The following is a 24,740-nucleotide window of genomic DNA, read 5'->3' on the forward strand; positions in this document are numbered from 1 at the left end:
AAGTCAAACCTTTTGCCAGAACTAACAAGAGAATCTGACTCAGTTGAATTTTATCTGTTCGCTTTATCTCCATGGCCTGGCATCCTCCAATGCTCAAAGCAAAACCACTTAGGCCGTTTTCAATCGCACTCTCTGAAAAACCTGACCACTGTCGTTCCAACATTTTACTCCAGTGTTTCTGTGGCTTGTTTCCTTGTAATTGTATTTTTAACCCTCCGGGAGTCAAACAGAGGTTGCAAAACAGTTCTAGAAGAAGCTCGCTTACCCTTAACATAGGTCTGAAAGGATCTGTCAACTGTGAAGAGAAAATGACAACTTGGTTACATGCCTGTCACTCAAACAATTGCTCTAATTAACAAATTTGTAGTGCTTCATTAGGAGGGGAAATTAAAATGTTAGAATTTTACTTTTAAATGAAGCCCTTTTAGAGAATAATTAACCCATTTTCACACTATCAAAAGTGCCAAGCGCCCCTCCCCCACCTCACAAGCCTTGGTACATCTACGCTGACAAGCCCCCCGGACAAGTTTAATCAATAGTGATTTGCCCTCTGGCAACACAATTTGCTCCCATTACACATCTCAGGAGTTTCACTGTCTTAGAGCAGCCCTTCCAAACCTCACTGCATGGGTCTAAGGGAGAAGGGCCTTCAGACCATGGACTTGAAAGACTGGATACTAATGATAATTAAGGAGAAGTGTCCTTTCCAGACACACAGTAGAAATAGGCTATCTTTAATAATTATCCTTAATCTGATGACTGTGCATCACTTAGAGGTATAAGACGTTTTAAAGAAGTTCACTAAACACCATAGAAATACTTACACAGTTGAGTCATTTGACACATCTACCTAATCTGGTTATCAATTTCCGACTGCCGTTATCCAGGGAAAAATACAATATTGTAAAAGGTAATCATTTTTTTCCCCCATTTACTATGAAGATGAATAACAATCAATGAGACAAGATTATATCTACTGTGTAACTTCAAATTCTTTTTGAGAGTTGGTCTGCGTTATGAGTAAATAACACAACCAAATTATAATGGATATTTTATTTAGCTCCAGATAATGTAATGTAATGTAATGTGGTATGGACCCTTTTGTCCATGTGGTATGGACAAAAGGGTCCATACCACATTACAAGTAGAGTGGCCGGAAGAGCTGTGTGGTACAATGAGCTCCAGGAAGAAAAGCGCGTAGCGCCTTTCCATTCAAAACATTTTACAGCTGTTTCTTTGGCATGTGAGAGAAATTTCAGGAGATGGAGACAGAGAAGGCTGGTTGAGTGGAAACTACGCAAGCTCAGAGTGTCGGACTCCTGGGCTTAGACCATAAGCTCTCCCTCTGTCCCGTGGTAAGTCATTGCCCTGGTGTCATGCGGCCGCAAGGGAGATTCTGTTTTCTAAGAGTAACTAGCATCTCCCACAAACTAGAAGGAAGAGCTAAGGCAGCAGCTGTTCGGCTGGGCTGAGGAAGGTGTGAGGCCTGGGCTGGCTGTCCTGGGGAGATGCCATCTTCTGTGTTACCTGAGACCCAGCCTGACCTTGCACTTACCCTCGGGTCCTTCTGGAGAAGAGTATGTGGGACCGTCCCAGGTCGGGCAGCAACATCGATCGGGTTGGACGTCTACAAATTAATTAGACCACAGCTTAGGAAGCATATAACACGGGACACGAAAGCAAGGTCTTCCTTTCGTTCTAAATGACAGAGTTCAAACGTCCCTTTTTTGTTTGGTTCTTTCTGGAATACAGGAGTTAACGGATCCATTTTCCTCCGTGACCACATATGCTCTTCGTGAGGACCCCGCTCCCTGTTTCCCCAGGGGACCCTGACCAGAGCCTGTCCTCTCCAGCAATGGCATCTCCAGGCAGAGAGAGGCGAGACGTACGTACAAGCCTGCCCCTGAAATCCATCTTCTACTGAGTTCCTGACAGCCCTGTCATTGTGGGTTTTTTGCTTTATCACCAAACCTTCCAAGAAATGCTTAAGTGAACATTATAATCTGCTCTATCAGGTGCTTCCCATCAGAATAACTGAACGTGTTTTACAGACATTAAGCTAACTCTCAATTTTAACTGGCAGACGGTAACAAGGAATTACACTCAGTAATTACTCATTAGCAGTGGTGGGAATGGGACAAGAGAACCTAACTTGGGGACCACACAGACCTACTGTTAAGTGATTTCTAAAGTAATTCTGCGCCATCCTTCCCATTCCCAACACCATTCTTAAATATCATTAATGATAACAACCTTATCTGTAGGCTTTTGTCCTTTGAATTAACAACAATGACGAAAAGCCCACTGGAGGCACAAGGCACTACTTTCTAGTGGGTAGAGGATTTAGAATATTTTTCACTAGGTATTTGATTTAAGAAACCACAACTTCTATGAATCCCTTCACACCAGGAAGTTGACTCGTGTGGAAAAAAGAGCCTGCTGAGTCTAGGCACCAAGCTCGCCTACAAGGAGAAGGGGGCAGGGGGGAAAAGAAAGAATGGAAGAAAGAAAAGCAATCAGCTGCTGTACAGCTACCAATTAAGCTGGAGTTGTTAACAGCCTGATTTGCATACATATGAAGAACTCCGCTAATGAACTGCAATCTACATGTTCAATCAGTAAGATAGCCTGGAAAGGCCTATTTCAACACCAGGAGAGACACTTCCTTGCCCAGATGTAGTTTTCTGTGTGATTGGATAATCGTGAGTGAGGGAAATAGACTAATTGATTAAGTGACCTACCAGTCTGGTTGGGGATGCACCAGAGATTTCCTGCAACCTAGAGGGGACAGACCGGGGTCTGAGAGGGTAGTAAAGAACTGATGGCAGAAGGAGTTTAAAAACCACCATCCTTTTATCCCCAGATAGGAGGTGTTGAGACCGGCCATCCTCAAGGCCTGAGGAGGTCTAACTGGGCACAGGAGCTGCGATTCCATGCAGGTCCCTGTGATTTCTAAGGTGTGGCCATCCCACCCCCAATGCTTAATTTTTTCCTCTTTTCTAATTTTAGGGCAGCATGCCTTTGTTAGTATATCATGTGCTCATCCTGGGAGACTCTGGTCCAAAATTTGTGTTTTAGCTTTGAAATGAGACGGGAATAAAAGAAAACCAAAATCACACAGCGCAATTTCCTACTTTACAATCTGAGAATGGTTGCTAACATGAGAAATACATTTCGCTTTTTTGGCATGAGAATCAAGTATCGGCCGTGGTAGATGTAAAGTCACAAAAAGGTAGAGTGTTCTGAGAGTTAACGCGTTAATTTTGGCCCTCGGAGAAAACTCTAGCCCAAGTGGGGGAGCGTATCTCTGGCTAGGTAGAAAAGAATTCAGTTATCATAAAGGGTGAAAGGCTACTTCATCTCACAGGAGGATGGTAGTCTTGACCTTGGGAAGTGTGACCCTGACAGCGGGGTGGGAGGCTTATCCGACATTCCATACAATTCCTGACCAGAAGCTTATGTCCACAATCTTGGTAGGGTGGGGGTTGGGGGGGAAATATATATATATATATATATATATATATATATATATATATATATATATATATGTATATATATATATATTTTTTTTTCCCTGTATATTTTACAGAGCACAAGAAATCCTAGTTCAACTGAGACGACATGGGTAGCACAGGTTAAAAATTAAATTCTGGCTGAGTTTTAAACCTAAATGGACTAGGAGAAAATATTCACACTCTAATACTGATGGTCAATTTGGATGGAAAAATGAGTCCCTGGCAGGTAAGAGGACGGGAAGCTACCTGCCTAGCCCCAGCCCCAGGCTCCACTTACAAGTACGCAGGTGTGTTTTCGATGTAGTTTCTTACCTTCGGCTGAAATGCTCCTTGCAGTGAACCAAAAGGGCCAGTGGGCGGAATCATAGGGGGGATGCCCGATACAGCAGGAGGGTAAGAATGGAAGAGCTGTGGCCAAAGATGGAGAAGGGGGGAAGACAAGATTTTAGTAGGAGGCAAATGATATGTTCCAATTCCCTTCCCACAGAAAGACATCAACATTAGCAAGCCAAGTAATCTCAGTTTGATGCTATTAGTCAAGAAGCCACAATGAAATGATCACACCAGATGTGCCATGAATACTTAACTTGAAAAGTTAAAAGTAGTTCAGAATCAATCAGCCAACAAATGATGTCCCAGATGAGGACATCATTAGAAAGGGAGCTTTTCTAATTATTAATTGTTAAATCGGATAGAAGTCCTAAAGGGTTGGAGATTTTAATGCATATCAAAAACAGGAGGGGGTGCTGAGCCAAACAAGATGCCCAGAAAATGACAAGTTAATTAGAAAAAGAAAAAGAAAAAAAAAAAAGGAAGAAAAAAGAAGCAAGTCTTTATGGATTCCAGGATTTTAAACCATTAAAACTCAATTAGTACTTTTAGACTTTTAATAGTTTTGAGGAAATGAGAAAATATTCACAATCCTTGCTTCATTAGGTTGTTCTGGTAAGTGGCAGTTCCAGAGGACAACTTAATTGTCTAAAATGATGACAAATATTTGTGGAAGGGGAAAATAAAATGACTCAGAGTATACTTTCCACAGAGCCACCCATTTTTCTATAAGATGGATAAGCTCACTGAAGGCTATTCAAGCCAGTCCCTTGACATGTCAGTCTGACCACTTAGTGGGGAGGGAGAAGAATGATTCTGAATTAACAATGCGAATTTTCTTGAATTGACAGTTTACAGAGGACACAATGGAGGAGAGAAATATACAGCAGTACTGAAGACAATGCAGACACATCTTTTCCTCCTCTTAAAAATTTACAGTTTCTGAGATTTTATCACTCTGGTTCCATTTACTTTGAAAAAACCACCATATGGATGTTTTAGTAATGTCCCACCCTTATGGTTGCACAATATGTCAAAAATACAATAATAATTCAAGCTTTTCCTAATAATGCATTTATGTGAGCTATTTCTAGGTAACGGCTGAAATCCACATTTCACAATCCTGTTTTCAGAGCACATACTTTTTCCGTTGGTCTTTATTTCATTTTGCTCCCATTCAATGATGCAGCAAAGTTTTTCAGACTAATTGATATTGAACTAAATCCACTTAAACAGTGACTGCAAACCAAGCGCCCTCATTTAAACTAATTTTAAGTCTAAAATTGTGTTTTAGATACTTGAGTGCATTGTATCTTAATTCCCCTTATAACATCCCAATCCCCAAAGCAGGGGAGACTAAGTACTTTATATATTATCCACTATAACTAATAATATGAAGTAACTCTCCCCCAGTACACTGTATGAAGCAGAGTAATTAAATACATCACACTAAAATGCACTCAAATTCCTATTACTCTGCCCCCAGGTGGGTATTTTTTCCTTTAATGTTTTCAATTAAAAAATTGGGTGTTCTCACCATTTTCATTTTGCTCTAGTCCATTACTGAGCCTCTTCGAATATAGCTGACTACTCCATCTCCTGACTAAAAATCTGAATTACCTAAGTAATAAAACATGAACCTTCCAAAAATTCAGGCTTGCAGACTTATTCCTCATCTTAAATCTAGGATTCTCTGTGGAATATGTATATGAAAAGACACTGCATGAGGTCCTAGGAAGTAAACTGAGCTGCCAGCAGAGCAGCTAAACTTTCTCTGAGAATGATTTTGTTAGCTGGTCCTTAACTGAACTTGGCAAGTATAGACAAAGGGCAGAAATCTGGTGATTATTAAGGGTGGTACCATTCATGAAACCCATGCAAAGAGAAAACCCACAGCTCTACTGCATTGTGCATGTCCATCTGAAAAATGCTTTCGTGTCACAGTCCTGAGCAGAACAGTGCTGAAGAACTTGGGGGGCCCAGGTGCTCAGGTACACCTTCCTCATCCCTTTCTGAAGAGGCTCTCCTCAAGCCATTTCTGAGTGTCTCTCCGTAAGTAATTCTCAATTGATTTCTAATATTGTCTAGTCCTGACTTCTCAGCTCACTTCTCAGCTTAGGACTAACACAGGGTCTAATTATCTAGTTCAAAGCATGAATGAGTTCACAGGCTTGGCTGATCTATTAAGTAGCATTTCTGTTTGAACAGTAAGGTAACACTATCCAAAACTCAAAGCAAGAAGAGTTTAATACGGTGAATCAACATGGCTACAAGCAGTTATTAAACTTCCTTCTTTCTGGTTTCATTTAAAAAATATAAATAAACCACTGAGCAAAGAAAACTTGCAAAATTTCAGGTAAAAATGATGCAGTATACACTCCATAATCAAAATATCATGGTAAGATATTCAAGGTTTTTGTTATAAAAGAAGCCCACGTCTTGTAATTAACTGAACATATAACTTAGGTTGTTGCCAATTGAAGTTCCAGAACATACTCTTAAAATTGCATGAAACAATTAAAAAAAAAAGTTTTGTTTTCTTTTTAAATAAAGAAGAGTTTAAAGAGAAAAAAAATCATGCATTTCAGTTTTGAGATCTTCTTTTGTTTAAATAATATTTTTAGTCGCAGTTTTAACGAGCTCAGGAGAACAATACCAGCTGTGTGTAAGAGGGATCAACAGTCGGTCTAGAAGAAATGAAAATTTGCTGTTTGAAGTCATGAGTCAAAAAGATATGGTACTTTCCTTGGAGGAAATAAGCGAAGATGAATTCCAGGAATTCTGTGTTAAGGACATTTCGACCGAAGACTGCAATCTGATTTCAGACTCTCCTGAAACTCTAAGGGTTTAAACTGCGGGCGCCCCACTTTGCAGGACAGAGGCCTGGCTGCCAGTGAAGTCCACCTTCGCTTTAAAGTGTTAGGAGTGCTTATGACCTTTTGATTCAGAAGATGATACTGCATCTTTACCAAAAGCAAACGTCACAAAAAGCAAGCATCCAAAGTGACGAGGAGCAATGGGAATTCTCGCAAAGATGATTAAGGAAGGCTGCTAGTCATTTACTGATCTGTGGTGAGAGCACAAAAATGGAAAAGCAGTTACATTAAATGGGTAGCATGGTAACAAGACTCACACTGTGCCGGTAGAATGGGTCAACTTTTGTTGGGTATTTGTCAAACTGTAAAGGGATCAAAGCAAAAGCTAGTTACTTAAAGAATCTACATTTCTGTTCACTGCTTCAGTGGAGGTAGCCCGAAGCAAGCTTCTCTGCCATTAGGCTGTCATCAGCCTCTGTAACCTCACTGTATATGAAACCGTTCTGAGCTCGAGTCACTCTGACGAGAAATCAACAGGAACGCAAAATCAAAGCGAAAACCCATTCAGTGCATTTAGGTTGTGGCCACACAAGAGCGGCTTGCTTTCTAGGCTATATTTGGAGACTGGCGCGCACCAAACACCTGAACTGGAGAGAAGAGGCAATTGTTCAGATAAATCAGAGAGAAGTGAGCGTTGCATCTGATTTATCCAGAGAATTCCCTCCGTTTTCATCTTCACTTTGGCAGAACTGTACATTCAGCTGTTTTCTGAAATGTATTACCCCCAAATACAAGGCAATTTGGGCTAGGTCTTAGAACCTTTCTTTTGAGCAGAAAAGAGAAAATACCATTATTTCTTCTAAGTAATGTCATCATCCTGGGCTGTAACTCCCCTCAGTTAGATTTAACTCATTTTGTGAAACAGCTCACTCAGACTGGTATAAGCTCCTTCCCTAAATAACTGTTGAGAAGTATGGTTCATCCAGAAAACAGATACAGGATTTATCACAGGAAAAAATTTTTGGTCCCAAGGCCTTACCTCTAATATTCTCCTAAATAAAGTTTATAAAATAAACTTTGAAATATATATTTAAAAAAATTAAGTTGAACAAAATGGGGGAGAGGGAGGGAGGAGAGGATGCAAAGTTTGGTGAATCACGGAATTCAAATCTATCCTCACAATGCCTATATTAATTGCCTTAAAATCAAGTATTTCCTGAAATATTAAAAATTAAATAAGTAAAACGCTCTAATAGTCACTGTTATGGACAGGCATCTATCTCAAAATAGTTAGTATCCTACTATTCCTTACAGCTCCTAAGTTAAAAAACCCTAACTGGTCCTCCCGGCATGCGCTAGTCCCCAGGCAAGGCCCAGATCCTGTCACTGCCAGTGGTCCCTCTTACCACAAGGCTGAATTCGGACCCTGCAGGGCTCATCGCTCCCTGACCACTTGCTGGCAGAGCACAATAGCAGACTGGGGGCGCTGTCTTATGAAATACGGGAAATACAACACCTCCGTCAAAGCCGGTTTAAAAAACCTTCCGAAAGAGCGGGTATTGGGGGAGGGGTACCCAGGGCCATCCAAGTCTCCTGATGGCTCTCTCCCTCCTCGGCCCTTCCGGACTTCCCGGGATTCCGTGAGCATTTATTTGCTAGCGCCGAACACTGACATTTTTATATCTGGTGGCAACTCCCCAAGATGCTCAAGAAAACAAAAGCGCCCTTAAGAAGTTAACTACCGACACTGGATGTGACCGTTTTGAGGGCATCTAGAATAAATTCCACCCACAGTGCTAGGAATCACCGTCTAGCAAAGAGTTCCTACTTCAGGCCCTGGGTCAGTGCTGCCTGGAGCTGGGCACATCCCCTTCTCTCCAGCAGAGCTGAGCAAGGTCAAGGGAGTCCCCCAAACAGCTGTTGCTCCCCAGCCCATCTCCTGTGCCCAGACGGCCTGGTCCGACCCCACCGTGCTGCGTAAGAAGAGAGTCGCGCTCTACTTATCCTCACATTTCGGCCTGGGGTACGCACCATGGGCGGTGCTGGCGTCGGCATGATGGCGGCGGGCGGCAGGGCGTGGGGGAAGGGCGTGAACGTGTGCTGGTGCGTGTGCTGGTGCGTGTGCTGGTGCTGGTGCTGGTGCTGGTGGAACTCGGTCCGCAGGTAGGGTGGGGGGCCCAGGGAGGCCCCGCGGTCAGCGCTCTGGGAGGCCAAGAAACGTGTGTTCAGTTCCTGTCGCAAGATGTCTTGCTCTGGAAGAGAAGAACACGGACAGGGTGACACCTTTCCTTGGGACGGTAATTTCTTTCAGAATAGGACATCCAAGTAGCTCACTACGGAGGGCTATGGGCCCGGGGTGCGGCCGGGCCCTCAGTGGAAAGGGACAGCCGACCAGGCAATGGGTGGTAAGGCCCAGTCACACACTCTGTTCTCTGTCTCAGCTTTCAGGGACAGGCGGCCCATCAGTGGGGTGCACGGACAGAGTCCAGGCCGAACGGCCAGAGGTCAAGTTTCAGCTGTTTTACTGCCGGCTGAGTGACCCTGGGTGTGGGAAATCAGCCATCTGTGTCGCGGTTTCCTCGTCTATCATACGGGAACAATAACATTGCCTGTGCTATGGATTCGTTTCAAGGGTTAAAGAAATGAACCTATTGAAGTGCTTAAGAGCAGTGACTGGCTGACTACTAAAAGTGAGCTGTCGACACAGCAACATGCCATGACAGACCCCTCATGCCCTCTTCCAACATAAACCTCTGCTTCACGGCTCTCTGTATCGGTGGTAGAACATGGCCACGACGAACCCAAAGTTGTGCCACTTGGCCTGATTAATACAGGTGAGGAGAAAAGGACCCAATATCCAACACTAGGTGTGTCCTTAAAAAGCTGGGACATATGCTCACAAAAAGTACATCTTCTTTCCCACCCACGGTAGAAGGCCTTAGTCAGCTAACAAGGATGTGACTTAAGATCCTGGCCTGAAACAGACACGGGATGTGTAGAGCTTTTCTGTCAAGCTATTGGGAGCCCAGGTGACAGGGCCCAGACAACCTGTGCTTTACTGCTCAGAGGATGACCCTGGTCAGAAAAGTCTCTCTGGCAGTGTCCGATTCCAGGCCACTGTCATGCCAGGTTGGGATGGGTGTTGGTACGTATTTTTGCTGAATCTCAGCCTATAGAGGGCTGGAGGAAGATCACAAGAAGACATACAGTGAAGCAGAAAATCGTGAGTGGATAACACCTAGCCGTCAGGGACAACACAGACAGCAGGCGAGGCCCTCTGGAGGGGACAGTGGGAGCACGAAGAAGCCAGGCCAGCTCGTCCATCCTACCTGAGTAAGTGCCCCCGGCCGGGTGTCCGGGCACCTGCAGACTCCCTGATGTCAGAGGTGGTGGAGGAGGCAAGGCAGTGGGAGGGGCAAACATATTGGGGTGATGTGAGTGTGCGGGGGGCTGGAGGGTGGGCGTGAAGCTGTGCAGGGGGCTGTGGTTGGGCAGTGACAGGGGGAATGGGGAGGCCGAGGGGTGGTGGGAGGCGTGGGGGGGGCCGGGCTGAGTCTTCGCTGGGGTGCTGCTCCTGCTACTGCTGTTGGAATACCAAAAAAAAAAAAAAAGAAAGAAATGAAAAACAAAAGAGGTAAGCCATTTATTTTCTTAAAAAAACCCCTAGGTCCCTGCCCAAAGCCATTGAACACCTTTTCTCTTGCTCCTTCCTCTTCCCAGACCCTCCCCTGTGCGCGCAGAGCCTCTGCTGAGATCGCAGCTCCTCTAAACTGCCCCCACGACTGCGGACACAGCAGAATAGGAGCCGTTGCCCCAAGCCGCCGCCACGTCCAGACAGCTGCCCCCTCCCATCCTGCACCAGCCACACTTGCAACAGGGGAACGTCAGTGGAAAGCAATAAGCGCGGTGAGCTGCTCCCTCTTCTGTGAAGAAGCACAGGGAAGGGGGAGCCAGGGGGTCAGGTGCCCCGTCACCCCTGTGGTCTGGAGGCCACAGACGTGGCCTCGGGGGCAGAAGATGGGCCTGGCCCCTGCCAAGGCAGCTTCCTTCCCCTGTTGCAGATAGGAGAGAGCAAGGCTCTTGACCGCCATGGTCACCCGTCACAGTCACAAGGAAAACACTACCAAAGTCACCAAGCGCGGGGGCTTAGAATGACAACCCCCGGGACCAGCCGGGGTGGGCAACACTGAGGCCTGCGCCCTGGGTCCCTGTTCCCCTTTTCTTTGCGGGTTTCCTTGTGCTGCTTTGTAAACTTTCCTTTGTACTCTGGCAAAGACAAGACGGAAGAGTGCCTGGATCTCCAGGGAGGAACACCTCTCTCTCCCTAAACCTGGCGTGTTTCTTCTCTACCTCTGTGACCCACCCGGAGGGAGGAAATCACAGTGGAAATTCCTCAAACCAGATTACTCCTTGGTCCCCATCTTCCCGCCCCTGGAGTTGCAGGGAGATGTGATGGTGGCGGGGGGGGTGGTTGTGGTGGCAAAGAGCTTTCCTTTTAAGATTCTCAACACTGCACCATCTCCCTGGCGAAATTTCCGTTCCCTGCCTCTGACCGGGGAACCGGCGGGGCTCGCGGGCACAGAGCCCTCAACTCAACTCTCCCTTCCTTGAACCTTCTTCCTCTTCCTGCCTTCACTCTCTCAGGAGCCTCCGTAGATATTTTGCTCTTGACAACGTCCTCACCACCCATACTCCACCCAACGCATCCCGTCCTGCTCCCAAGAGACCCTGTCCCACCGGCCCCTCAGGCCCCGTCCCTGTCTTGCGTCCCCGCCTCGCTGAGAACACTGCGATCGCGCTTCCAACAGGACACCGCAGTCCCCGCGGGCCCCGCTCCCACCGCCAGCTGCCCGTCCATCAGAAGATGACCAAAGCCGGGCCGGCGGCTCACCTGAGGCTGTTGAGGCTCAGGCTGCTGCTGTTGTAGGCGGACAGCGGCTGGGGGAGGCTCTGGGCGGAGGGGTGGGCCGGCGCGGGCGGGAGGGCCTGGGGCGGCAGCGGCCCTGGGGACTGCGGCCGGGGCGGCCGGGGCGCCGGCGGCGGCGGAGGCGGCGCGGGCTGCGGCGGGGCCTCCGGGGGCGCGGGCGGAGGCTGGGCGCCGGGGCGCGGGGGGGGCGGCGGCGGGGGCTCGGCGCGCGGCCCCGAGGCGGGGTCCGGAGAAGGCGCTCGGGGCGGGGGCTCCGCCTGGGGCTGGGGCGGCGGGACCTGAGGGCGGGGGTCCTTCAGCACCACGGGCTCAAAGATGGGCTCTTTGCCGCAGTCCTGGCTCTTCTCCTGGCTCCTCTCTAGACCCGAAATCTTGGGGACAATGGGCCCCGCATCGCGGCCGTCGTGTTGGGGTAGCGCGCCGACACCGAGCTCCGGATCTGTGCGGGGCGAGCAGAGAGAAAAGCACAGGCAGGTGCGTGAGTGGAAGCCAATGCCGGGCCCGGCTCATCTGTGCCCACTGGGCCGTCCCCGGTGCTGTCCTGTCTTTACCGCTGGGAGCAGCTGTGTCCCTGGGGGAGAAAGGCCCACCAGCCAGAGAAGGCTGCCTTCCAGGAAGCGGCTGAAGCCACCAGACTCTGAAAACGAATGTTTCCCTTAACCTTGACAAAGCCTTTTGTGCGGCAAAATTCAGAAACAAGAGCCAACAAGTTGATTCTCCTTTTAAAACAAACATACTTCTTGACTACACAGAGGAGAAGTGTTTGCAGTAGCACACGAAGCAAGAGTTATTTAGCCCCACAGATGTCTCTTATCGGCCTGGCCTCCTTCCCCCTTTCCATTCTGACTGATGGAGCCCGCGTGACATTTGGAGAAATGATTTTCTGTTTAGCAAGGGCTAAACTTCCGGTCAGACGTCAGGCCCCTACTGCTGAGGCTTTCTCCTCTTACGGATGATCTCAGGGTTTGAGACTGAAGGTGCAAACGTGAATTTAGACCAATTTACTGTCAACTACACATGCTTGAGTTCTTAAAGAATTCCCTCTGGACCACTGGAGGAGTCCTTAGCCAAGTGAGGACAAGGGGTGGGATGCTGGACTTGGGACCAAGCCTGGATGTGAAATGTAAGTCAAATTCTACAGTCACTAATGAAATGTAGACAACAGATGCTCCTATATGAATTTAAAAGATATGCTTCCCTCCAAAGGTCAAAAGATCCATGCCACATCTAGTATAGGGGTTACCTGATTACCCCGTAAGTCAAACTCCATACAGTCCTCTAACAGAATAATGAAAGACAAATATGGCATTAAATACAAAGAGGTGGACCGACTTATGAGTAAGTACTTTTGTATACGTCGCAGGGAGAAAATTACCTTTCCTGCATTTTTGCGCTTAAAAAAAAAAAATCCATCCTTTTGTTATATACAGCTTAGAAACTGGAAGAGAATAGATCACAATATTCTCTGAAATGAGGGTGGTGTTTCAGGGTATTCCTAAATGAACTACTTTGGGCATGAACTTTCTCTTTTAATCTCACTGTTACCAAGTATGAAGAATACATGGTATTCTCACTGGTCCTATTAATTTCTGTTGATGTCCTCTTGCGTCTACACACATCATTTTTTCTTCCCTGGAATTTGCATCAAAGCAATCCATTATTTTCGTGTTCTTTTGGTAAAACAGATCAAACCTGTAATATGCACAAAAGCAGAGACAAATGGTGGGCTTATAAGCAAACCACGTTTTTAGCTAATATGAACTCGGCTATCCTTAAGTCCCACAGACAGTGTGGAACAATTACACAAACAGAATGCCAAGAAAGCCCCCTCTTCACATGGCTCAGGTACGAAAGGATAGAGCATCTGATGCATCTGGTGAAAAGCAACTCTAGGCTTCTGACATCCTACTCACACACATTTCTCTCCAGTGCTGTCTTCAGAACCTTGCTAGGAAGATCTTTGCTTATGATAAGCTGACATTTTATGAATTTCCAAAACCTGAGGGCTGAGAGAGAACAAGATTCCTGATGTGGACACAGACCCCCTTCAGCCACAAGAAGAACTCCTACAACACAAAGGAAGACCCTTTATCTGCAGACACCCAGCTCTAGGGATCCTGGCTCTGCTCCTTTTTCATTTCTTTCTACCATTTTCACAAGATTTTCCACAGCAAGCAATTATACAAGCTCACTGAAAACCACAGGCTTCACACAATGCAGGCTGGTTGGTTAGGTCTGGGGCAGAAAGCACTAACACCCCGGAAATTCTAACAGCACAAAAAAAGAAGGCACAGTACAGGCTTGGGCTCGCTTCCCAAGGCTCCATAAAGGCAGAGTTGGCGCTTATGTTTCCTCTGCTGTCCCACCGTCTCAGGACCAACCCCAACCCAGCTAGAGTCAGAGGAGTGGTGCTGAGACTGTGGCGGTGTTGCCATCCCTGATGATCAACAAGGTACACCGGCAAGACCGAAACCTCTCTAGCGAACCCTACAAATTTGTAGGGAACCACTGGCTTGGGAAACCGAGAATCACAGAATTTTGGAAGAAGACCAGAATCTGGGAGACCATCCCAGCACTTCTCAAACTCTAACGTGCATCTGAAAGCCCCGAAGATCAGGTTCAAATGCAGATTCGGATTCAGCAGCTTTGGGGGTGAGCAGGGCTCCAGAGTCTACCATTCTGAGAATTTCCCAGGTGATGCTGATGCTTAGACCGTTCTGTGAGTAGCTAGCAAGCATGTTATCCAACCCTCTTCGACTAGATGGGGAATAAGCCCAGAGAAGTTAAGGAACTTGCTTGCTGTTGAATAAACCAGACAGCAGAGTTCTAGTGCTAACTCTGCCGCCACTAAGTGACTTTTCTATGATTTACACAATGCTGCCCCCAACACAAAACAGGTAATGATAAATCCAGGATTCAGTTAAAATGTTTAAGTACAGACAGTGCAAAGGGTTAGGAAAGCTACAAATTGTCGCTGGAACACGGCCTTTCAGCTCAATCTGAAAGCTATCGTCAGTCCATCAACACTTGGTGCCCCAACCTACTGACCAAGGCAGCCGACAGGTTGGAAGGCTGGTAAGAACTTTGGGGCTGAAACAGTTTTACGATCCCCCATTTGCACGGGTCTCGTGAGGCACAGACTAGGCATCATGCATTTTTGTGGCTAATCGGCAATGCATTTCCTTTTCCTTTCAATTATTCAATAAATGCGTCTTCCCAGTTAAGCTCTTCCGTCCTGACAGGCCACTTGTCTTACTGAGCTTCTCCAACATTGGCAAGAACACATTAAAAAAAAAAATTTTTTTTTTTGTATTGCTCAGTGTGCTCTGAATTTGCCAAAAGATGAAATGTGCTGAGGCGAAAGAAATAAGAACGTGCAAAGTGACTAGTCTTATTTAGAAGCTTTTTTCATTACGTTTTGGGGTTTTAAAATTTCTCTTTTGTGTTTATAAAAATAACATCATGCTTATAAATAAAAGATATGCAAATCTGAATTACACTATACAGTAAAAAGGCTGAATGCACTGCATGTAAATTATCTCTCAAGAAACTTGACTCAAACACAATACTTAAAAAAAAAAAATCGTAAGGGTAGACTAGGAAAAATGTGCTTGATTTTACTTCAAATTGGATACAAGTTCCCTGGGGAAAATGGACTCTCTTTTACTTTACTAGTTGAATATAAACCCTATAACCTCTGTGGAGGGCAATGTGGCAACATTTAGCCAAAAAACTAATGGAGTTCCCTTGACCTGATGAGTAAGAATTTGGTCTATAAACACAGTGGAACAACATCACGATTTGAATCGCCCGTTTGGAAACAACTCAAATGTAATCATTAGGGTTCTGGTTACAAATGGATTTGGTACGTCCATGCAGTGGAAAAGACTGAGGAGCTCTGTATGTACAATGTGGAGCATATGCTAGCTTTTATAAAATATGGAAGAAGGGGGCTTCCCTGGTGGCGCAGTGGTTGAGAGTCTGCCTGCTGATGCAGGGGACATGGGTTCGTGCCCCGGTCCGGGAAGATCCCACATGCCGCGGAGCAGCTGGGCCGGTGAGCCATGGCCGCTGGGCCTGCGCGTCCGGAGCCTGTGCTCCGCAACGGGGGAGGCCACAACAGTGAGAGGCCCGCGTACCGCAAAAAAAAAAAAAAAAAAAAAAAAGGAAGAAAATGTATTAATTTTTACTTTATATATAAAGCAGCTCTGGAAGAATACCCAAGAAACCAACAGCAGTGAGTTACCTGTCTGGGGGCTTGAGGAGTGAGAACTGGAGAGACAGAGAACTGGGGGAGGGGGAGGTATTTTACTGTCTACATACATGCATACTTAAACTTTTGAATCCTGTGATCATGTTACCTATGAAAAATTTTAAAACTGGTCTTATGTTTAAAAACAGTCTGAACAAGGGGAAAAAAAAGCAAAGCAAACAAAACTGGCAATTTGAATAGTGGTATGACTAATAGGCACGGAGAGTATATTTTATATGAAATAAGAAAACAGAAGGCACACGTTTATACTAATAACGTTTAAAATAAAACGGATTTTATGAAAAATATAAATGACTAAAACTGACTTAAAGAAACAAACAAAGCCGATCATAAAAGTAAACTGAAAAATGACTCCCTATCAACACCCCCTCAACCAAAACAAGGTACCAGGTGCATTTCGTGTTCTAGACAATGTGGACTAAACCCATAGGAGGCGAACGATTCCTGTCATTTAAATTGAAGACCAACAGCAAACCTACAACCAAAGGAAGAGGCAAAACTATTATTTACAAAAAATATAATTATCTCTCTGGAAAACATAGACAACCAGCTGAAAAAATATAAGAACTAATAAGGGAGCTCAGTAAGGTACCCAGATAAAAGCCACAAACATCAGTTGCTTTCCTACACACCAGCGATCGTGAAGAGAAAAAATAAAAAAGGAATACGCTTTACAATAACCAAGATCATGTAACACCTGGGAACGAACCTAACAAGAAAATTATAGGGCCTATAAACCTTCAGAAACATACCTCCCCAAATGCTTTGAGAATCTATGTTCTAGGGTGTTTTATGATTCAAAAAATAAAGTAAATGAATAAATAAGTAAATAAACAAATGGGGCGGGGCGGGGGAGTGGGGAGGAGAGGAGGGAGGGGGAGGGGAGAGAAAGAGAGAGAAGTTAAAGGTTAAGCCATGGAAGAGGTAGCTCTTAAAGAAGACCACCCCTTGGGGGAGTTTTCAAAGTCTGTTGGAGTATGTCTGGCTGTCACAATGACTGGAGGGTATTTAGGGGCTCTCAGGGAGATTAGATGGACCATGATATGAAGGTAAACCACACACAGTATCTTGGTTCACTTTCTAAAGTCCCCCTTAACATTTGTGCAGCTGAAAAACCTAGAACCTGTTTTTGCAAAGAAAGACAAAATAATTTTCCACATGGCTTTAACACACACTGGGTTTTCTAAGAATGCAACTGTTGTATGTTGTTGCGTCTGCTGTGTTATGTCTTGTTGTTGAGTTGTTCATCACTTGGGAAAATCATGACATCAATGGTAATAAGGCTGATCCTGGTACGTGAATTACCAAGACAGCCGTGCTTTTATGTACAGATTCAAGCATCTGACCTTTCGTTGTCTTCTAATGCAAACAGGCATCTACGTACTTAAAACATATTATGTTACTATAAACTACCTTCTGTTTGTTTCTCCTTTACATTTCATTAAAGGCTTTATATACATTTAAAAATTATGTGTGCAGATAAGCATATTAACCATATATTTCACTCCAGAAATTAAAAAATAAGAGTGTGCTATAGGGACTTCCCTGGTGGCGCAGTGGTTGGGAATCCACCTGCCAATGCAGGGGACACGGGTTCAATCCCTGGTCTGGGAAGATCCCACATGCTGCAGAGCAACTAAACCGGTGTGCCACAACTACTGAGCCTGTGGGCCACAACTACTGGAGCCCGTGCTCCGCAACAAGAGAAGTCACTGCAATGAGAAGCCTGCGCACCCCAACGAAGAGTAGCCCTCACTCATCACAGCTAGAGAAGGATGCGTGCAGCAACGAAGACCCAATGCAGCCAAAAAAAAAAAAAAAAAAAGTGTGGTATAAAATAGTTCTTACATTACACAAAGAGGGCGCTGGGTGTGGTGGGATTGAGATTAGATGCATTATGTCCCTGTGATGGACTGCTCTGTTTCTAGAAGTCCAATAACTTACAGCAAAAATGCAATAACTATCTGAAAGGGTTGTTGTGGAAACTAAAAAGTCATGGTAAGTGCTTTCTACAATGTATAGCACAAAATAAGTAAGTGATCAGTGTTCCCAAAACTACTGTAGAAAGATTTCATTTCATGGAAAATATTTCATGACAAAATTACTATTAAGTAAAATAAAGTGCACTATTATCAATATGGTTTCAATACTTAAAATTATCTATATAAATGCATACATATATGTACAAAAAAAGAGATTAGAAAGATATGCATCAAAATGTTAACTGTTACCTTTAAGAAACAAGAAAAATAAACTGATATCAAGTGAAAAAAATGTTAACTGTGATCCCATCAGCCAGAAATAACCATTGATTCAATTTTTTAAATTTGTGCTTTTTTAAACTTTCCAAATTTTCTATAGTGAATATGTATTATTATTATAAAAGAAAAGAAAGGGATTATATTTTTAAAGAGTTCCGTCATGGACAATACATCTCCACCATCTAAAGAAGTCAACCAGGAAAGTGACTGTTTAAGTCTCTTGAAACTGCCTTACCTACTGGATGGAGTTTTTAGAAAAGCTCTTCACCCAGAGGACAGGTAAGTATTTTTCTCTCAGAAATGAGGATAGGATATAGTATGCATTAGCCTTTCATCAACTCCTCAGTGTTTCTAACTGGTTCTAACTGGTGTACTTGCACAGAAAGGAAATGGTGAACGTTGATGACAGAGAAGGAACGGGGCGGGGGGGGGGGGGGGGGGGCGGGGAGGACAAACTCTCCCAAGGCACGTTTCAGTGCTTCTGGTCTTTACACTCGATTAGAAAGCCCTAAGAGGGTCTACCCACTATAAGGTCATTATTGTAGCAAATATGAACGAGCCTGAAAGGCATCACGAAAACCTTGTGGGGCACTGGTCATTAGGCAACGTATCCATCCATCCATCCATCCATCTGTATCTGAATGTTTGGACAGGTCCTATTTTTACATTATTCTATCTTCTAGCTAGCTTTTCTACTTATTTGTCCCCATGGAAGAGCACAGAAATCTCACCACACAGAAAGAATGAAGACTGTAGCCAAATAAGAAAAAGAACCCAAATTTTAAATCGAAAAATGGGAACATCAATAAATCTTGAAATGTTCAACACCAAACAGCCCAGAAATATAGGGAAGGATCAGATTTCTATGAATCTACATGCAATTATTTCAAGCTACCAGCAATATCCATTCCTTAAACACACTTTCTGTTGTCTATTCTGTGACCTCAGACAAAATCTCCTTTTTAGCAAAGGCTGCATGTTTTGTATATACTTACTAAAATGAAAACCACACCGTTGAATTCATTCGCCAATACTCAACTCTCCCCGTGTCTTAGGTGCCATCTCTAAAACTCTACACGCCAATGGTGTTTGACCGAAAACAATCTACCTTCTCTAACCTACACTTCTCTTTATTTTCCTCTTCTCCCTCTTTTCTTCAAATCATTAAACAGAGACCCGTTCGTTCCATCAGCAGATTCAATTACGAATGAATTGAACGAACGGAGGGATGACATTCAGTCTTGCAGCTCTTCCTTCGCGGTCACTGAAACTGTACAAATAAATTGAGGAAAGCCCACTGTTTGTTCAAGGCAAATTAATTTTCAAACACTGCAAGAGTGGGCAATCAGGGGAATGATGGGTGCTTGGCAGGGCTCAAAGAGATTCCATTTTGGGCTTGTCATTTTGTGTAAACATTAATTACCATCTGGGAGGCTAAGCTCTGGGCTGAAGACTGCATCGCAAACCTCTGAGGGCCTCCAGGGTTCCTAGTAAAAGCAGAATCCTAAATAGGAGAGAATAGCCATTGCATCTGCCCAAACACCAGCGGCCCACGGGGAAAGCTGTGTGGAGCCCGACAGATTAGAGGCTGCTGTTCTTAGACAGGCTAGTTTGGACAGCATTGAGTTCACCAGATTAACCTAGGACAGGGGTTAATCTGACAGGGGTTAAAGAAAAGTCAACAGACTGCAGTTGAGCGTACTTAGATCTGATTCAAGTTTATTCCTAGTAACCCTCACACCAACAAGCGTCCATCCTGAAGAGGATGTCCACGTTCCTGATGCTTTACGACCGAAGACTGCCTTCCGGGGGAGTATCCACCTTGGCTGTTCAGACTAGAGCCCACAGGAATGGCTTCCGCCTACAGCACAAGGCACCCTTACAGGTCAACCTGGGCTTGCAAACATTTTATTTCTTTTGTAGCCTCTGGCACATAGGAGCAATGAAGGACCATGTTGATGAAGGACCAAAATCAGGACGAGAGCAAGAGGCTGTGATCTATTGGGGGTGGAGATGGGGGCATTCAAGTCTTAAAAAAAAAAACCCAGGAATGTCAAGGTCGTATACAATTCGCCTCATGTTTTCATTTCATACAAGGCAAAACGAATCACTTCATATGCCCAGCACTGTGCTAGGTCCTGAGGATACAAACATTAATGAGAAACAGCCCCTGCCTTCCAGGAGCTGGTGCTTGAGGACGCAGAACAGAGAGGAAAAACACATGAACCAGTAGTCTGGAAACCTGTGGCCTTCAACTTCAGTGTTTGTTATTTGCCAGGTTCACAGAGAAGCTGAGTTATCCACGGTAAAGCACTTTATCTGTAACACTTCCTGTTGCACTGGCTCCAAGGATCAGTCTTAGGCTCACATCAAGTGGACTGTGTTCTGGGCTATGTAGAGACCTAACCAGGTATGAAGGCTGAAATCTCCAGTCACTTCCCAGAACAATGCAAAAACTCCAAACGCCAGTTTCGGAGAAAGCCCAGGCTTTCGTGTTTTGGCCTCAAAGGCACACTCCCATTATCTTTGCTTGCGTCCTCCCGCCAGCCTCAATGTTCACCAGCAGGTCTCTCCGGCCAAGATCACCTCCCGCCTGGTTTCCCTCGCCAGCGCCTCTCTGCCTCTGCCCCCACCCCCTGCCGTGGGTCTCAGCTTCCCCGCCTGCGCTCATCAGCCTCGTCTGTTGACCAGGTGCCCACGTGACGCTGTGGACCCTGCGTGTGCTCACCCCAAGCACGACGACTCTTAAAACCAGGGTGCACTCAACACCTGACCTGATGCTTCTGTGTCTGTACGTCAGTACAGGGGTCCCAACAAGGAAAGGTTCTAAAAGGATTTTCAACCAAACATGTTCGCTCCTGAGCAAGGCCGATGCTGCAGTAAGAGCCGCAGGACACATTCCTTACACTCGGAGACAACAAGACAGACCCTTTGCTTATTTTGGAAATTTTCCAAGAGGTGGGGTCAAGGCGCTGACAATGAATTATACCTTTAGATGTCTGGTTAAAAAAAAAAAGTCCTCCTACTATCTAATCATCCTGCCTTTCACATTAAGAACAATCAAGTGAGGATATGGGGGAGAAAAAAAGAATGTCATCTTTCTAAAGGCAGCCCTCCTTCCTGTATTTTCGTTACTAAGTACAAACGAGGACTCAAAAGCTGTCAAACTCACAGAGGCTCACAGACCTATTTATAGATCTGCTGCCTTCCTCGCTGTACTGCTGTCCACTGCTAACTTCGAGTATCATCAGCTCAGGGCTTCACGTCTGCAGCCAGAAGGGGCAATAATTGTGAGGGTCTCCTGCCCTTGGTCACCTTCTGAAGCAAACAATTCTTTGGTGTAATGTGTCCTTGCCATTTCGTCTCTTAATGGAATAAGCAAGTTTTCTGGGATCTGTGCATGTCCGTTGTATCAATACTTATATGATATTTTGGGGGGCTATGGAATGAGGCATCTAGCTAATAACGTTCACCCTTGAAAAGCTTAGTGCACCCATTAAAGTTGGCAAGTGACTGGCTCTAGGTTAAACCCTATTTTCAACACTCTGTACTTTACCAGAGATTGTTTTCTCACAGACAAAGGTAAAAGCCGCCAGCACCAAAGACCTACTGAAACACGATCGGTCACGCTACCCTCCTGCTTTGTACGCTCTGATTGTGTGTCATCTGATTTCAGGCACAGATTAGACAATCGCTGAGACCGTTTAGTAAAGAGGCTGGGTGGGGTCCGCGATGTTGGCAGGTAGGAATTTCCATCTAGTCTATCCCAGGCTTTTCCTTGGCTCCCTGGCCCTCTACACAGATCCTCACCACCCCGAGGTTTCTTCCTAACCCTCTGCATGCAGGGCTGTGGTGTGCGGTGTGCCAGCCGAGGTAAGGTTGCCCTAGGTTCTGGTCACCACTGCTGCAGAGCCTGCGAGAACACGCACACTTCATCCCTCTCAAATAAGGGAGTCACCTGTATTACAAGACAGCCCTGTATGGATTTCCTCAAAGTTACCCTCCTGTCAGCGTCAGGGCGTCAAAAGGAACGTCTCAAGTTACTCTAGTAGGAAGGAGTGAGGCAACTCTTCTGTCATTTCTCACATTGGCAACTCAGTCTTTCTGTTGTGGAGGGAAGGCAAGAAAGAATCACAGACACCAAAGCACGTGGACCGCTCCGCCCTGCCTCTCCCTGTGCCGAGAGAGCTGCGGAGGGTTCGGGGTGGGGGCGGGGGTGGTTAGTACCCAGGAGGGACATCAGCGACCTCAGTCATTTTTCTACCAGTTCACACAGCTGTCACTTGGTGACTAGTAGAGCATCACCAAAAATCCTAAAAACACTGTTTCCCCAGAGAGTGGTTGGAAAACTCCAAGAACCACTCTTGTCCTGAGCTCAAAGGTCGCCCTTGAGAAGTGGGCTTTGCCCCGGACAATGTCTCGCATCTTTCGGCAATGAACGCGCTGCCAGCATCCAGACATGCCTGTCTGTACTGAGGACGGAGCACAAAACTCCTTCCGAGTCTGTTCAAACAACCCGCTGTGACCCATGGGGCCTGGGTGCCGCGCAGCCTGCAATCGGTCTGACTGGCTTATGTGCGAGCACCACAGAGGCCGCTACCATGAATCCGTGACAGCTTCGATTTTTCTGATATCATGGAGCCTTTGATTCTTTAGTTAAAGGAGGAGGAGCAGAGAAAAGAGGACTTTGACAGCTTCTCTAAGTCAATTCTGGCCTTTCTGATCCCAAACTGTCCTCCGTTTTATACTATGATTCTGATGTGTCCCACAACCTCGCTATTCCAAGTGTGGTCCACAGACCGGCAGTACTAGCATCACCCAGGGTCTTGTTAGGAAGTTAACTTCACAGCCCCCATCCGTGTGCACGTTCAAGTCTGCAAAGCACTGCTCTGTAGCACTGCTGGGAGCGTTCAAGAGCCTCGGGAAGCCCCATAGCTGAGGGGTGCCATTCATGAGGCTGCCGATTCTTCCGTGTCTCCATCTCCCAAGACCCACGCTTGGAAGTGACTGTCTCCACTCTTCCTCGGGTGGGATGGTGGGTGGTGGCTGTATCATCCACCAAATCAGGAGGCACCTCCAATATGGAACATAGTCACGAAGACCAGCAGCAGTGAGCTCTCATTTGCTTCCCATCCTGGCTCCATGCACGTTCCCTGGATCCCTCACTGTGTAGAACAGGGAATTAGAGAGTCTTGGCCCAAAGCACGCCCATGAGCTGCCTTGAAGGACCTGATGGTTGTCACAAAGAAGAGGAAGTAGGTCTACTGTGAATGGTACGGCAGAACCAGGACCAAAGGACATAAACATAACTGTAGAAGAAGGTTTCAACCCAAAACAGCCTGGGCTGCCGTACAGGGAAACAAGCTAATGTTCTAGTTTGCTCTTCACCGGAAGTGTCCAAGAGGACACTGAATGACCATGACAAGAGTTTTGAGGAGTTAGTCATGGAATGGGAAGGGGCCTGGACTAGATGACTTCTGAGATCCCATGAGCTCCCAAATAAGGTATTGGTAGCACACTCCTTGGGAGAACATCATTTCTTTATTTTCCTTGACCTTCCCAGAGCCCGATCTTCTAAAACATTTCACCTGTAGATTAATAAACACTATCTCCTTGACTTGCACAAATTGTAATCAATGCCACATCTGAAAGAGTTATAAACTAAGAATCCCTACCCCAGATGACTATAGATATAACTTTCCTTAGGAGCAAAAGAAGTAAATCTGCTTATTCCCAGCAGTGATTTTGTGAAGTTGAAAGAGATTTTGAAAAACGGAGTGAGGGGGAGTGTTGTGCTGTTCCCTATATTTGAAATATTTTATCTTTTTCAAAGGATAAGTTAACCAATCCTTAAATTGACTTTCTATAAATGATCCAAGTAATAAATACTTGGTAGGAAAAAAAAAATCTCTTGCCATATTTTCATTTGCCATTATTTCACCACTTGTCATTACTTCACTATCCTCAGTTTAGCACAGAAAAAGGAAATATGGTCAAGTATAAAATCTGAAGCTACGTGTCCATAAGGTTTGGGAAAGCCGCCGTGAAGACGGGGATGACATCAGCCTATTAGAAACTGGAACCCCACTAGGTTCCGTGGTGTAAGGTTAGCACTCTGGGCTCCGAAACTTCCTTTCTGCTTGAGTTACCCTTCCAATCTGAAATGCTTAAAATCACCCTCTAGAAATAAAGAGCAGGAAACTATAACTGTCCTCGGATGGAGATGGAGCTGGAGTAAGTCACCAGAACACTAGTGCCTCCAAGTGCTCTCAGACAACCAAGCTAAGACTTGGGCACGTCCTGTCACAATGACTTAAACCCATCCGCAAATCCCTGAACTTTATGTTCAGAGATGTTTTCAAAACAGAAGGTAATATGGCATCCGTTTGTTTCTTCTTCAACGGCTAGAGGACCATCCATGTCTGCCTGGCTGTCCTACATCCCCATCCCCAGCTCGACAGGACGAAAATCAAGCCCATCCCCTCCCACTCCAACTCTGGATCCTCCGTCCCCATCATTGAAGCCCAGAACCACAGATCAACCTGTTTTCATTCCCCCTTAACAGTAATCAGTGGCTGGGTGTGAATACTGCTTATATAACTCCATTTAACACAAAGA

At 45.5% G+C, this 24,740-nt stretch overlaps 1 protein-coding gene across 2 annotated transcripts in view; it reads right to left on the reverse strand.

Annotated features, from left to right (window-relative positions):
- Positions 1-24,740, reverse strand: part of AUTS2 (activator of transcription and developmental regulator AUTS2) — a 1,122,546-nt gene that overhangs the window by 15,235 nt on the left and 1,082,571 nt on the right. The window contains exons 7-13 of one of the 2 annotated variants that reach the window (XM_060032208.1): positions 11,553-12,027; positions 9,991-10,244; positions 8,693-8,913; positions 6,979-7,023; positions 3,828-3,923; positions 1,556-1,627; positions 266-295 (exon numbers count right to left, since the gene is read on the reverse strand). In XM_060032208.1, the coding sequence (XP_059888191.1) occupies positions 266-295; positions 1,556-1,627; positions 3,828-3,923; positions 6,979-7,023; positions 8,693-8,913; positions 9,991-10,244; positions 11,553-12,027 (1,193 nt within the window). Of the gene's footprint in view, positions 1-265; positions 296-1,555; positions 1,628-3,827; positions 3,924-6,978; positions 7,024-8,671; positions 8,914-9,990; positions 10,245-11,552; positions 12,028-24,740 lie in introns of both variants that reach the window. The other variant, XM_060032207.1, reaches the window with a different exon arrangement.

This window comes from Delphinus delphis, chromosome 15 (assembly GCF_949987515.2).
Source record: "Delphinus delphis chromosome 15, mDelDel1.2, whole genome shotgun sequence".
In the NCBI taxonomy this organism is placed as follows: domain Eukaryota; kingdom Metazoa; phylum Chordata; class Mammalia; order Artiodactyla; family Delphinidae; genus Delphinus; species Delphinus delphis.